At 40.0% G+C, this 16255-nt stretch overlaps 1 protein-coding gene across 1 annotated transcript in view; it reads right to left on the reverse strand.

Moving 5' to 3' along the window:
* BMPR1A (bone morphogenetic protein receptor type 1A) overlaps window positions 1–16255 on the reverse strand; it is a 172012-nt gene that overhangs the window by 86073 nt on the left and 69684 nt on the right. The window contains exon 3 of the mRNA XM_073353348.2: window positions 4403–4617. Within this exon, the coding sequence (XP_073209449.1) occupies window positions 4403–4469 (67 nt within the window). The 5' untranslated portion in view covers window positions 4470–4617. The remainder of the gene's footprint in view (window positions 1–4402; window positions 4618–16255) is intronic.

Below are 16255 nucleotides of genomic sequence, written 5' to 3' on the forward strand. Positions count from 1 at the left end.
GCAGAGCTGCTTGTAGGGCCGTTCTGGAAATTAACTGGCCCTCAACCAGGATTGATTTAAAGTCTGATCTCATATCCTCTGGAATGTAGGAGGCAAATTCGAAAAGTTTATTGTAGAGTGGAGGACGTGTAAACCTTGCGACCGAAGACGTCAAAGCGTTTAAGGTCCTTGTATTGCGGCTGTTTTGTCCGTTGTGCAACTACATCTATGACAAGAGAGTTCGGTTGTGGATGAGAAAATAGGAAGTCAGCATCCTTAGCGGGAACATAGTATTTACGTTCAGCCTTTTGCAAGTTGGTAATAAAGAAGCTGGAGTTTGCCAGAGTGTGTCAGCTGGCTCCAAGAGTGCCTCATTTATGGGGAGCACGATCTTTGAGGGCACAGAGGGTTGAAGGATTCTGAGGAGCCTATGTTGTGTTTCCTGAACCTCTTCTAAGGGGATGTCTTGACTGAGTGTCACCCTCTGGAAAAGTTCTTGAAATTGTTTACAGTCGTCCATGTTCTGTGAAGGCGGAGGGAAGAGGGCTCCGTCTGGAGCTGATGGAGAGCCAAGGGTCAGTAAGTTAGGATATGGTCCACAGCTCATGTTCTCAGGAGGGGTTCAGGCACCCTAGAAGTGGATGGAGCTGGAGATTGAGGCACAGAAGGAGGTAGTGGTTCGGTAGAAGAGGTCTGAGGGTGAGTGGTAGGAGGATTTGGCCAAGGGTACCACTGAGGCCAAGGCATAAGGTAGGAGAACCCAGTGCTGTCTACGGAGGGGTACAGTAGGGAAACTAAGAATGGTGGTTGTGAGCCGTGACTTGAGGCGGAAAAGATTCCGGTGGAGGAGGAGAAGCAGGTGGGGAGAACTCCGCCTTCTGCTGTACATCAGGTTCGCTATCAGTAAAGGTAGCCAGTTCAGGTGCGGAGAGCGGCTGTTCAAAAAATGAGCCCTGTGTATCCAGGAGCAGGGAGTTAGGCTCAGGTGGTACTGAGGTCATCTTGAGTGAGAAACTGTTGCTCCTGCTCCCTGGGCTGTGCTTAGCTTGAACTGTGCTCTAGCGCATTGTCAATTGAAAGCCTCAGTGGTGCCTCAGGGCGTGTGGAGGAGCCCTGCAGGGGGTCCACTGCTGGTGCTGGAGGCAGGTTTGATGCCAACGTTCTTCCCAGCACTGAGGCAGAGCACGCAGTCAGCACCACAGCTATTTTTAGCCTGGAGGGGGTTGGTGCCAAAGTTCTTGTTGGCAGCGGAGCAGAGCATGCAACCTGCACAGCAGCTATTTTTAGCCCAGAGGGGGTCGGTGCTGACGTTCTTGTCGGCACCTGAGCAGAGCACGTGGTCCGCACCGTGGCTATTTTTAGCACTCAAGTGCTCGGTGCCGCAGAAGCCTTCCCGGCACAGGAGGTCAGGTTCCTGCCTCTGCGGGAGCCGCGGCTGAGGCTTTGTGACAGCCTGAGACGCCTGCCTTCTGCGCTGTCAATACAGAGGGTAAAGATCTCGCAGGAGATCCTTTACCCTTGTTAAAGTCTCTCCTCGGAGACTGTTGGGCTTCAGCTCACTTGTTTAGATAAAGCAAAAACAAGTTTATTAACTACAAAGGACAGATTTTAAGTGATTGTAAGTAAAAGCAAACAGATCAAAGCAGATTACCTAGCAAATAAACAAAAATGCAAACTAAACTTAATAAACTAAATAGATTTAATATGAATATCAGATTCTCAACCTAAAAGATTATACAAGCAGGCTGCAGATTCTTAAGGGGCAAGCTGCACTTGGGGGTTCCAAGCTGCAAAGCCAGCTGTTTTATTCACAGGCTAAAAATCCCTTTAGCCTGGGTTCAGCACTTCCCCCAGTTCAGTCTTCGCTGCTCAGGTGTTTCCAGGAGTCTTCCTGGGTGGGGAGTGAAGAACACCAGATGATGTCACTCCCTGCCCTAGACAGCCTTAGCATATGGTGGGAACCTTTTGTTCCCAAAACTTGGTTCCCAGACTGGTCCATGGAAAAACACTGACATCCCAAGATGGGAGTCCAAAGACATGTGGTCTCATCACATGTTCCTGCAGAGTCACAGCAGCCATCACTTGGAGGCTTTCTGTAGCGCTCTCAGGAAGACTCCCCAGGTAGGAGACAAGCCTCCCCCCAAGGCCCTCTGTTTTTTTCCCAATGGCCCACTGCTCTGAACAGGCCCTTCCCCACCCACCATCCAGATTGAAAGCATCCTGTCCAGTGGGCACCACCCAGGTGCAACTATACCTGAAATACAGATACATAGTCAATATTCATAACCTCAGATACAAAGAAGATACACACATACAAATAGGACAATCACATTCAGCAAATCACAACCTCTCCAACGACACCCTGCATCACTTATCTTGCATAAAATACATCATAATTATATCTTAATCAGATCACAACAATATAACTGCGAAGAACTTGGGGTGCGTGTCACGCCTACCACTATTAAAAAAAACCCTGAAAAACCTATATTAACCTAACTATATAAAAGAGTAGCAAAGTCATAATGTGTGCAGAGAATCAGACAGGGGGAGCTGTCTCACCACCAAAGGAATTCAGAAGAAAGTGAGGGACAGCAGAGACCTCTCTGCCCTTGATGCCCTCAGGTCAGACGGCACAGGGGCATCCAGGGCACAGGCACCAGTCATCTACTTTGACTTTCTGCACATTGCAGGCCACAGAACCTCACCCTCCCACTCCTGTAATAGACCCCCTAACCTCTAGCTCAGTTACTGAAGTCCTCAAATCATGATTTGAAGACTTCAAGTTACAGAGAAGACCCATCACCTGGAGAACTACAAAATAATTTTCCCTTTACATCTAATTCCATTTCTGGAGGGCTCTTACTCATGAAGAATAAGCAGCTCAAGTGACATCTAAAAATAAAACTGAGCCATCCATATGACATCAAGTAGTGATTGATGTGTGTCTGGCAAGAAGCTGCTAACCTGTTTACATATATGCACTAAATAATAGCAGTCAAACTGTCTAGAGTCCTGTTAACTGCACAGCTGTTTGGCAAAGCTATAATCAATGCAGTGGTACTGGAGCAGTCTGTAGACTTAGGAAAGAACTCTACTCGGGTATGCCCTGTGTATGTTTGTGAACTCCTCTGCAACCTGCATTTTCCACTGAATGCATCCAATGAAGTGAGCTGTAGCTCACGAAAGCTTATGCTCAAATAAATCTGTTAGTCTCTAAGGTGCCACAAGTTCTCCTTTTCTTTTTTCATAAAACTACAATTTTCCAGGTTTTTGGTTTTGAATGAAAGCTCAAATTTTGAAGAAACTGATGGTATAGGTCTCCTCCTCTCAATAGAAGATTTCTCCTTGCCCATTAGTGGATGGACATATAGCACATCTTCTCTTACGTGTGCTCTGAAACGTAACAGAAACACTGATGTACATGCACAGTACTTAATTTCCAAAGGCTTACAGCTTGCGCAAATGAAAAGCAGTTCCCCTGCTTCAACAAGGCCATGAACTACCACTCAATAAGTATTTCTATGCTAAACTGCAACTTCCAGACTTCAGCCATCAAGGCTGTAGTAACAGACCACTCAAAGTAAGGGTTGTGAAGTGCTGCAAATAGAGTACAAGCAGCCCTCCTGGTTCCCAGTCGTTTACATATTCCCTTAGGCTAGGGAGCTTTTTCCACAAGGAAAGCAACAGGAAGATCCTATTTACCAAGGCTTCAGAGTAACAGCCGTGTTAGTCTGTATTCGCAAGCTGTAGCTCACGAAAGCTTATGCTCAAATAAATTGGTTAGTCTTTAAGGTGCCACAAGTACTCCTATTTACCAACACACCCTAGTTTCCCAAAACACTTAGAAGTGCTAATTTGGAGCTCTCAGGGTAAGTAGTGATGCGCATATGTAATTAACTTAGCAGAAAACTACTGCATATGTTCAGAACATGATTTTCACACTTTCATAATTTGTACCATGGATTGTCATCAGCAATTCTGCGTACTTCTTTGGACAGTTTGAGGCTGACTGATCACTTGTCCACAGTAACATCTATACATGCCCATGATATCAGATCCAAAAAGAAAATACAAGTTATTCACATTTGCGTAAGGAAATATAAATAAAGTCATCCCTTTTATGCAGACATGATATCAATCACAATTAGTGAGATTCACTCATGCACACTGAGAAAGAGAGATAGAAAAGACCTAACATTTAAATCAATTTAAACACTCATTACTAAATTTACTCCCTCACAATCTTCTAACACAAACGTGCAACTGATTAGCCACACAATCTTTACTCTCGTAAAAGAACAGTACTGTACATTCAGATATTTGAACAGGACCCATATCATAAAACCACTGGAATTTACAGCCACTCCAAATGAAAGATTATTAAAAAACAATGAGATTATTTAAATGAATATGAATTTACCTTGAATATGAAGACTGATGAACAGATAGGCTCCTAGTAATCTGACGTATAGTTTCAGTTGAGTCATTGTTCACTTTTAATCCTTCCCGTGCACTGTCACCCTTAGCAACTGGTCCTGCTGCTTGACAAATTTTAAACTTGGTTTGTTCAGTGAAGCCTAATGAGATTTGGTGGCTGACAGTAGTGATGATTTAATAAATATTCCAACTTGTCTCCTGAAAGAAAGTGAAATTAAGGTGTTAAGCAAATGTTTAAAATTCCTCCAAGCCTTCTGAAAGATGAAAAAAAAGGCAGAAAATGTTTTCAGTGGACACAATACAACTAGCCTACTGAGTACATTCATTAAGATGCATTAGCCCCAACATAAATGCTAGTTTTAATTATCATAAGATTTACTATTCAAGCTACATGACAAAATACTTGGGAATACAACATGTGGTTCAAATGCATATCAAGATTATTAGCCCACAACAGATGACTGTAATTCAGGCTCACATATTGGTATCATGCTGTTGAATACATTAGTGTGTAAATCGTGTTTTAAAATGGTTATATTGACACCTATTATAATTTATTCCTATTATACTACTAAACTGTGAGCAAGAACTTTTATCTATAATTTTCCAGGTCTCTACTGCAACAAAATCACAGTACATTCTGCCATCACACTTGAGAAAAAGCATAAAGAGCGGCCAGCATGTCAATGAAAAATATAATTTCATGGCAAGGAAGTCAACTTAACCATTTATTTTTACTATGTCAAGTTAGGCGTACTGTACAAGACTACTTAAAAAGTTAATCTTAAAAATATATTTAGTGAGTTTAATTTTACATTCAGGCTCTAAGAAACATCTAATGTAGTATCTGTGCCCTCTTTTTGAAAAAGATGCTGCATTCCAGCATGCAACACCAGTGAAATCAATTATTAATATGCTCTCTAACCCCATCTTAGAACATTAGTATCTTCCTGGCTTCCCATGAGCAGTTTTGTGCGGACAGTAAGCCTCCACTGAAAAATCATGGCTGTTACATGGATGTGCACTTGGCTAAAAAGTTTTAAAAAATTATAATCTGTTCATTCATTGAAAAGAAATAGGCAAGACTGTCAAATTTAAAAGTCACCTTTTCAGGACCACAGTAGACAAGTATCATGGTTAAATTAAAATTCAGCAGTAGTAGTCACATTATTCCCTAATGAAGTTTTTATGGTGATTAGTTAAAGGAAGCATAATTAGGTCTCAAAGGACTAAAAAGCAACTCGGACACCTAAGCAGTTAACCAAGACAAAGGAGATTTTGTATTAAGATGAACAGAACACTGATTTTGCCTTTCTTTGGCCTCTTGTTTCAGTGGGCTTGAACTCTATGACCCCTGTCAGCCTGGCGCTATTCTTGAGTGCAAAAATTTCTATTTGTTCAAGGATGTGCTGCAATTACCGTTGGTGACCACTTCCACCATAAATAACTCGATCAGTCTGTTGGTAGGACTCAAGAAGTTTTCATTTTAATTAGTGCTTCAGAGGCATTTAACATGGAGGCAAATTAGTGGCAGAGCAGGGAGGTGTCTGTCACTTTCAATTTGTAGGGGTAGGGGGCATGCAGCCTTCGACCTGTGGCCTACTTTTCACACATCTGTGACTTCTTATGAAGTAACAAAGAGGCTTCATCACAAGAAACTGACAGAATTCCTGCAGAGGAAGAATATATTTGTGGCTAATGAGCCACAAAGCCATAAAACACTGGGGAAGTCCCTAACTGCAACATACCATGCAATGATATTTTTGCTATTATTAATAAGGCTTCACAGGACACACTTCCATATTTTAAAAGTAACAACAGAAATGTTGGTAAAAAGAAAAGGAGGACTTGTGGCACCTTAGAGACTAACAAATTTATTTGAGCATAAGCTTTCATGAGCTACAGCTCACTTCATCGGATGCATTCAGTGGAAAATACAGTGGGGAGATTTGTATACACAGAGAACATGAAACAATGGGTGTTACCATACACACTGTAATGAGAGTGATCAGGTAAGGTGAGCTATTACCAGCAGGAGAGCGGGGGTGGGGGGAACCTTTTGTAGTGATAATCAAGGTGGGCCATTTCCAGCAGTTGACAAGAACGTCTGAGGAACAGCGGGGGGTTGTGTGGTTGCTGGTGAGTATTTGCTTCAGGTTGGGGCGCTGTCTGTAAGCAAGGCTGGCCTGTCTCCCAAGATCTGTGAGAGTGATGGGTTGTCCTTCAGGATAGGTTGTAGATCCTTGATGATGCGTTGGAGAGGTACTCAATTTCCATCCCACCATCAACCTCAGCCTGGACCAGTCCACACAAGAGGTCCACTTCCTGGACACTACGGTGCTAATAAGAAATGGTCACATAAACACCACCCTATACCAGAAACCTACTGACCGCTATGCCTACCTACATGCCTCCAGCTTTCATCCAGACCACACCACATGATCTATTGTCTACAGCCAAGCTCTACAATACAACCGCATTTGCTCCAACCCCTCAGACACAGACAAACACCTACAAGATCTCTATCAAGTGTTCTTACAACTACAATACCCACCTGCTGAAGTGAAGAAACAGTTTGACAGAGCCAGAAGAGTACCCAGAAGTTACCTACTACGGGACAGGCCCAACGAAGAAAATAACAGAACGCCACTAGCCGTCACCTTCAGCCCCCAACTAAAACCTCTCCAATGCATCATCAAGGATCTACAACCTATCCTGAAGGACGACCCATCACTCTCACAGATCTTGGGAGACAGGCCAGTCCTTGCTTACAGACAGCCCCCCAACCTGAAGCAAATACTCACCAGCAACCACACACCACACAACAGAACCACTAACCCAGGAACCTATTCTTGCAACAAAACCCGTTGCCAACTGTGTCCACATATGTATTCAGGGGACACCATCATAGTGTGGCTGATGTGATTAGGCCCTATCAGAGGCTCGTTCACCTGCACATCTACCAAGGTGATATATGCCATCATGTGCCAGCAATGCCTCTCTGCCATGTACATTGACCAAACCGGACAGTCTCTACGTAAAAGAATAAATGGACACGATCAGATGTCAAGAATTATAACATTCAAAAACCAGTCGGAAAACACTTCAATCTCTTTGGTCACTCGATTACAGACCTAAAAGTGGCAATTCTTCAACAAAAAAACTTCAAAAACAGACTCCAATGAGAGACTGCTGAATTGGAATTAATTTGCAAACTGGATACAATTAACTTAGGCTTGAATAAAGACTGGGAGTGGATGGGTCATTACACAAAGTAAAACTATTTCCCCATGTTTATTCCCCACCTACACCCCACTGTTCCTCAGATGTTCTTGTCAACTGCTGGAAATGGCCCACCTTGATTATCACTACAAAAGGTCCCCACTCCCCCCTCTGCCCCATGGACTCTCCTGCTGGTAATAGCTCACCTTACCTGATCACTCTCGTTACAGTGGGTATGGTAACACCCATTGTTTCATGTTCTCTGTGTATACAAATCTCCCCACTGTATTTTCCACTGAATGCATCCGATGAAGTGAGCTGTAGCCCATGAAAGCTTATGCTCAAATAAATTTGTTAGTCTCTAAGGTGCCACAAGTCCTCCTTTTCTTTTGCGGATACAGACTAACATGGCTGCTACTCTGAGAAATGTTGGTGTATACTCTTTACATAATACACTATGCAAATATTCTGAAAAACTATAACACACTTTAATTACTATCTTTAGTGTAAGTTTTAAGCAATATAAAAACAAAAATATTCATTCTTTGAAATCATTTTAAAATTAAACATTGGTATGTCTGGGAATCCATAAAAAAGCAACTTTGTAATTATGAAACATCAATATAGCAGTATTAAATATGAATCTGGTCACTTTCTGTGTTGTTAAATTTTCAGGAGAAAGAAGGAAAAGTCTAGAAATTTCAACTCTTAATAAAATACTTAAATGAACGAGTCAGCTAAGTTTCTATTTAATGCAAAAGGGTAAAATGAGTCATGACTTCTTCTCAAGTTCTAGTAAGTAGGGTAACCTGGTACGTACTGTTTAATTATTTTTTGAAGTGTTATTTCTTTATGGAGGTTTGCAAGGTATAATACGCACAGTAGGGTCTTACTATCCTGCACTCTGCTATCCCAACGGTGCTGTAATTTGCACACACAAAAAATGTGGTCTCACTCCACTTCTCAGGAAAAATTTCACAGGAGATTGCTGAAGTCAAGTGTCATAAAAATTACCATAGTTTGTAAAAACATGCCACACCACATCTACTAGTATTCCACCTGAAATAAGTATCTTAAATAAACTACAATTGAGAAAACAGTCATTTTAGTGATCAATTGGTGTCAACGGAGCTTCATATGTCTCCTACCTAGTTCTCACTGCTGGAACGGACCCAACAGTGGTTTCACACCACATGGTCCGTGCTCCAGGAGCTGGGGGATGTTGACCAGTCAGCACTCCTCCCTTCCAACTTGTGACAGAGCCTCCCAGAGCGGAGGAGCAGCAGCTACAATGGTGCCCCTCTCAGAGTGTTCCCCTCCCTCACTTCTGGGCTTGTCTCTCTTTGCCATTAGCCTCATCAAGTTTCCCCACCCACTGAGGCAGGTGGGTGACACTTTGAGCAAGTTCACTTACTGCATAATTGGCACAAATCATTACTTCAAAATGGATCTCTAACATAGAATTAAAAGAGGCTTCAGTGTGCGGTTTCATCTAATATATGATTAATTTTATCCCTACACCAAAAACAGTTTATATATGCTAATAATTTAAAAATGTCATCCCCCATGCAAACAGGCAATAATCATCCACCTCTGTAAAAACTTCACTGTACGTTACTTTTGACTTATTTTCTCTCTGAATTTGCCCAGCATGGAAAATTATAACATTGGAAGTTCAGTACCAGTTTCTAATTTTGGGGTGCTGTTTTCATGGAAGTGAGATATTATCCTTATGAAATTTTAAAAACCATTCTTAACCTCCTTTCCCAAAATATTTATATATTTTTGTTCTTACTATAGCACTAAAAACAATACTTTATAGCTGGATCATTCCTATCTTAATTTTTTTTAAATAAATCTGTATGCAACAAAATATTTAAAAGCAAGCTCTGTAATTATTCCATAACTGCTGAAACTATTCTGATTTGTTGCAAGCACGTTGCCACTTAAAAGATTTATCTCAAAAGTGACATGTTAATAAAATTCAAGGGGTATGTGAGATCTATTTTTGTTTGTCTCTGATATATACACAAGATCTTAAATTTGTTACCACTTAATTCCAATTTTTTTTAAATGTTAATGTTAAATCTTGTCTTCCTGAGGTCAAGATAGGTCACAGATGAGTCTTGAGAGTTTCCTTATCCCTCATTTGAGCTTGTCTTCCTAAGTGTACATCATGTCTTTGATTTAAAATAGGTGTCAAGACTACCTGTTCTCCATTTGTCTACAGAGTATTTTTCCAGATTAGGAAAATAGGGTATGCTTGAGAAAGTGTTCATGTAACCTTAAACACAACCTTGCATCTAGTGTAGACACAGTTCAATACCTTTAAAAATACGTGAGTTGGCCATGTTTGATCCCTACAAAAAGCCCCAGAAAAATTAGGTAGACATAACCTGAATATTTCATGTTCTCTATTTAAAAAAACAACAACAAAATTTTACATCTAAAGGCAAAGATGCCAACCTTGCAGTAAGACTTTCAGGCATGTTAATGGAAAAAAAAAATAAGGGAGGAATTATGGAGGTTTCCTGAGCCTCTCTCTGCTAACCTCCACTCCCCCCAGAGAAACCGAGACCTCTCCCCCGCTGTCCCCTCCCCTACCTCTTTATAGCCAACTGGCAAATCCTGGGATCCCTGGACCCCTCCCTCCCTCAATGTGCCCCTGACTCGCAAATAGGGAAAAGAGGTGAGTCAGACCTCGGAAATCTGCCCTCCTATGCTGCCTCGGGCCTGGACCTTCTTCCTAGGATGATCCTCTGCCTCTTCTCCCTCCTCTGTCACATTCACTCTCTCCTCCTCCTGCCCCTTCTCCCCACACAGCTTCTCCTCCCCTTCAGACTGTGCACTGGGGGGTTGATGGAAGGCAAGCCACAGCCATGGTCAGCAGGGTTTTGGGCACTGGATTCACTGCCCAAGCCACAAGCTGTATATTAAGCTCTAACTGCACTGTGTGGACTCTTGATGCACTCTAAGTGCCTAGAGTACGTTACCACAGTCCAGCAGGGTCTATGTGGCACAGTTAGAGTGCAGCATACAGCCTGTGGCATGGTCAGTGAATCCAGTAGTGCCACAACCCATTCAAAATCACCGTGGCTTGCCTTCTTTTAGACTTTCACTGCACAGTCCGTGCATGTGCCACAGGAGAGATGGAGAAGAATATTGTCCCATGGCCGTGTATTATTTTCTGTGTTCATCAGACCCCACTGGTGGGGAGTGATACACACGTGCACATACACACTTTTTAATATATGTATAGAATGTGTGTTTAGAAGATTTAAGCCTGAATTAGTCATTTCATAATTGCACATAAAAATTGTAAAGTAAATGAGGGAGGGAGACATCACTGAAAATGGTGCCAAAAACAACATAATCCAGTTTTTTCTTCTCTTTTATAGGTCCCTGATAAAGTGCACTGCCTCAGTCAATATTAATTAATCAATATATGGTTAGTCCAAGATGGAATTTCTCCAGAAAATATCTGATTTTGATAATGACATACAACCCAACAACTGATTTTCTATCTTCTAATCTGTTACGACACGAAATGGATTCATGAATGTTGGTCTGGCCACAACTTATGATTTTTAAAAAAATCTTAAACTCAACAAACCAAGAAGTTCACCATTACACAAAGTTTTCAAGAATTCTTTGTTTTTCCTCCAGCAAATAACCCAGGTGACAGCCATTATAGACTTAATTTGACTAACCGGGAGGAATTAGTTGCAAACCAAAAGGTGGAAGGCAACTTGAGTTTTAAGGAAAGGAAGGAATGAGAGCAACAGAACAAGAACAACAGATTTCAAAGAAGCAGATGAACTTGGTAAGTAAGATTCCATGGGAAGAAAATCTAAGGGAAAAGCGTTCAAGAGTGTTGGTAGTGTCTCAAAGAGACAATATCGAAGGCACAACAACAAACTTGCCAATCCTAAGGAAAGATAGGATGTATGAAAATCAATAAGGCTGCACGAGGAGCATTTTGATGACCTAAAAACCCAGAAGAAACTGTACAAGAAGTGGAAACATGGACAAATTGCTAAAGGTGAGCACAAGCAAATAGGGACAAAATCAGAAAAGCTAAGGCACAAAACTAGTTACACCTTGCAAGGACGTAAAAGGCAATAAGGATAGGTTCTGTAAAAACATTAGAAGCAAGAGAAAGACAAAGCAAAGTGTAGCTTCATCACTTAGTGGGTAAGGAGACCTAATAAAGGACAAGAAGGCTGAGGTACTGAATGCCTATTTTGCTTCAGTCTTCGCCCCAAAGGTTAACTATGACCAGACATTTAACACCATTAATATTAAAAACCACGGGGAAGGAAGACAAGCTAAATGGGGAAAGAACAAGTTAAAGAATATTTAGGTACGTTACATATACTCAAGTTACCAGGGCCTGACAAAATTCACCCTAGAGTACTTAAGGAATGAGCTGAAGCTATCTCAGAACCATCAGTGATTATCTTTGAGAACTCATGACGGAAGGGTGAAGGGCAAGCATAGTATTTCTATTTTAAAACAGGGAAAAGGAGGACCCAAGAAATTATAGATCAGTCAGCCTAACTCTGACTCCTGGAAAGATACTGGAATATATTATTAAACAATCAATTTGTAAGCACCTAGAGAATTGATAGCATTATCATGAAAAGCAAACACGGATTTGTCAAGAACAAATCATGCCAAATCAACCTAATTTCCATCTTTGACTGGGTTACAAGCCTACTGGACGGGAGGAAGCAGCAGATGTGATATACTTTGATTTTATTATGGCTTTAGACAGTCCCACAAGACATTCTCATAAGCTAACTACAGAAATGTGGTTTAGATTAAATTACTACAAGACGAGTGCAAATCTGGCTGAAAAAACGTATTCAGAGTATAGTTATCAACTGTTAGCTATCCAGCTGAAAGGATGGGGTCTGTCCTGGATCCAGTACTATTCAATATTTTTATTAATGAATTGGATAATGGCATATCTGAAGAGTATGCTTATAAAATTTGTGGTTAACACCAAGCTGGGAGGGACTGCAATTCAAAGGACCTTGACAAATTGGAGAATTTTTCTGAAGTCAACAAAATGAAATTCAATCCAGTGCAAAGTACTCCATGTAGGAAGGAAAAAAATCAAACGCACAGCTACAAAATGGGGAATGACTGTCTAGGCACTAGTACTGCAGAAAAGAATCTGGGGGTTATAGTGCATCATAGATTGAACATGAGCCAAGCGTCATGAAGTTGTGAAAAAGGCTAATATCTTTCTGGGTGTGATATGCAAGAAATGGGAAGTAACTGTCCTGTTCTACTCAATACTAGTAAGGCCTCAGGTAGAGTACTGTCTCTCTTGGAAAAATGTGGACAAACAAGAAAAGACACACCGTAGTAAAACAGTGACGCTAACTTCACTTAAGTGCTGTCAAATGTACGAAATAACAGTAACAGATAAAAATATTCAGGCAAGAGAGATTTTTAAGTGGATTGTCACTTTATAGCAGTGGCTCTCAACCGTTCCAGACTACTGTACCCATTTCAGGAGTCTGATTTGTCTTGTGTACCCCCAAGCTACACCTCACTAAAAACTACTTGCTTACAAAATCAGACATAAAAATACGGAAGTGTCACAGGATACTATTACTGAAAAATTGCTTACTTTCTCATTTTTACCATACAATTATAAAATCAATCAACTGGAATATAAATATTGTACCTACATTTCAGTGTATAGTATACAGAGCTGTATAAACAAGGCATTGTATGTATGAAATTTTAGTTTGTACTGACTTTGCTAGTGCTTTTTATGTAGCCTGTTGTAAAACTAGGCAAATATCTAGATGAGTTGATGTACCCTCTGGAAGACCTCTGCGTACCTACAGGGGTACATGGCTGAGACCCACTGCTTTCTGGTATCAGTAAATGAACCTCAATAAATCATCACTATAATTTAAAAATCTGAAGAAACTAAAATCTATGGGCCAGATTCTCACCTGGTGTAAACAAACTTTGGTCCAATGAAGTCAATGGGAACTATGCCAATTTATACCTGCTCAGAATGAATCTCCGTTTGTTAACATGACCTAATCCGAATAATTCGGATTAGAACTGGTTTTGCTACTTCAATTTAATACTCTTAATATTAGTATAGGTTTAGGTTTTTAAGAGCCAAGACAGACGTATTAATACTTTGTCAATGCAAACTCCTATAACATTTAAAATGATAGATTCAATGTGTATCTGTTTACATATTGCATTTGCAGTGTGTTGTAGCAGTGTTGGTCTCAGGATATTAAAGAAACAAGATGGATGAGGTAATGTCTTTTATTGAACCAACTTCCGTTGGTGGAAGAGAGAAGCTTCTTCAGATCTCTGTGTAGCTTGTCTCTTTCACAGGCAGAAGTTGGTCCAATAAAATATATTACCTCACCCACCTTGTCTCTCTTCATATTATACTGTCAGCCACAAGACAGGAAATGAAATGCTGAAGTCTTATTTGTGGGATGTTTATAAACACTGGTAGCTCACTTTTAAGAGTCACGGACAACACACATTCACTTCCAGGTACTGCAGTAGCATTTCTGCTCATACAGAAGAATAAGCGTCTGACAATTCTGATTCCTGAAACAGCAGAGTTTATAATCAATGGAAAAGTCTGAAGATTTCTTATTTTTAAATAACTGGAGGGAGGTACCCAACGGTATGTTGCATATTTTAACAGCAATTAATGAATGGGATTTTGTTCCACCCAAGAAAGCATTTCACAAATGAAGAGGTTATGTTTCCCCCCACTTACAACAGTTTCTTAAAAAATAATTTAATTACGACAGATCTGATTGTTTCATATCTAAAGTTACTACTAATGAAGAAATTACAGCGTAGCTGCTTTATACTGTGTCCTGCACAATTCTGTTAGTTGGGAACGCCACTCTCTTCATTCCGGCATGCCCATATGACTATTATTCAGGGATTCCAATTAAATAATTGCTATAGAATTTCTGCCAAAATATTACAGTACTGAAATTCAGCAAAATGTTTTCCCAGTGCCATGAGATATTTATGCATATCCTATTGTGCTACAGACATCACACATTTTCTAATTTGAGTAATAACCCTCATTTACTATACAACTTTTATTCATCTTGACCCATGATTTTCCTTCTTTTAACTCTATTATTGGCTGCCATTAAGGGCAGTATCTCTCACTAGCTGGGATAATAGGTGAGCTGACATCCATGCTCCTTGCTAGCATAACTGACAATAATTCGTCCTAGCATAAACTAGTAAGGAATACTATGACCAGCCAGTACATAAACTATCATCTCTACAACATGCTTAACAACCAGTTTTTTTGCTGGTTTCCTAATGTCAAATGACTCAGTAGATGTGAATGTGAACAAAATACAGGCATATCTCCAAATGTAACAGAAATCCAAACGGAAAATGCAATTAAAATTGTGCAAACTAAACCAGAACAAATATTAGTTAATGTAACAGAATGCCATTCACCCGCTTTTATTAAGCTTGCATTCATAGACAATAAAAAAAGAAAATGAGAAACTATTTAAATATAAATAAATTTCATTCAGATGCCATTGCTGTTTTGGTAAATGTGCATCATCATAATTTGGCCACATCACATTGTCTCCTAGATTTTTCACACAGTTTTGATCTGAGCAACAGGCATACCAACATACACTGAGAAAGAGAACTAAAGCCTTGACCCTGCACAGGCTTACATACCTTTATATACATAAGTAGTCCCACTGAAGTCAGGACAGGGAACTTAAAAACTATACATTTTATTTTAGCAAGAATACAGAAGATATTCAAATTAATGAAGTGAACACAGCGTTGCTTTCAGCTTCATACAGCACACCTAGTGAGTGCTTTAGCTTGCTTAAAGCATTTGATCACAGAAAGAAAAAAGGTTTTGTACAACAGTCACTGCAAAAATTAAAAATTACATGGTCAGAGTTTCCTGTATTTAGATGAACTGATATCAGTCTATTACTGTTACAGCAATAAAACAGTCTCGAAACACAACCAACCATACAACAAAACATTCAGATAAGTATTTTTGCTTTCAAAGTAGACAGTATTACATAAATCCAATATTTCAAGAGGAGCATTTCATAAAAATGACAAAAGATCATCTCTTAAATGAATACTCTGTTTGACTGTCATTTGTCCATGTATGTCACTTCATGATGAATACAGGAAAACAAAATACATCTCTTTACATGTTGAGCTTGATTAAGAAAACAAATATGGATAGTCTTAAATTTTTTTCAAAAGTCATGTAGCTAAATCAAAACTGGCATTTCAGCTGCAAACAATTTTTTTTATATTAATATTTTGCCCACATGAGGGTAGTATAAGTTAACTTGTGACTAAGAAGGGCCAATTGTGTTAAAATCTACATAATTTCTAGAGGATGTGCCTTTTAAAATAACTATAGTTACTATTTAAAAAAAAACAAATTTCAAGTTTGGCGTGAATGAAGAAAAAAATATTTAACAGCAGCAAAACACAGCCAAATCAATGGTTTTAATATAAATGCTGGAAAATAAGACTACAGTCACTCTTTATCCCTCTCATCTCAGCCCCAATCTTAATTCTTGTTTTC

Source organism: Lepidochelys kempii, chromosome 7 (assembly GCF_965140285.1).
Source record: "Lepidochelys kempii isolate rLepKem1 chromosome 7, rLepKem1.hap1, whole genome shotgun sequence".
Taxonomy (NCBI): Eukaryota; Metazoa; Chordata; order Testudines; family Cheloniidae; genus Lepidochelys; species Lepidochelys kempii.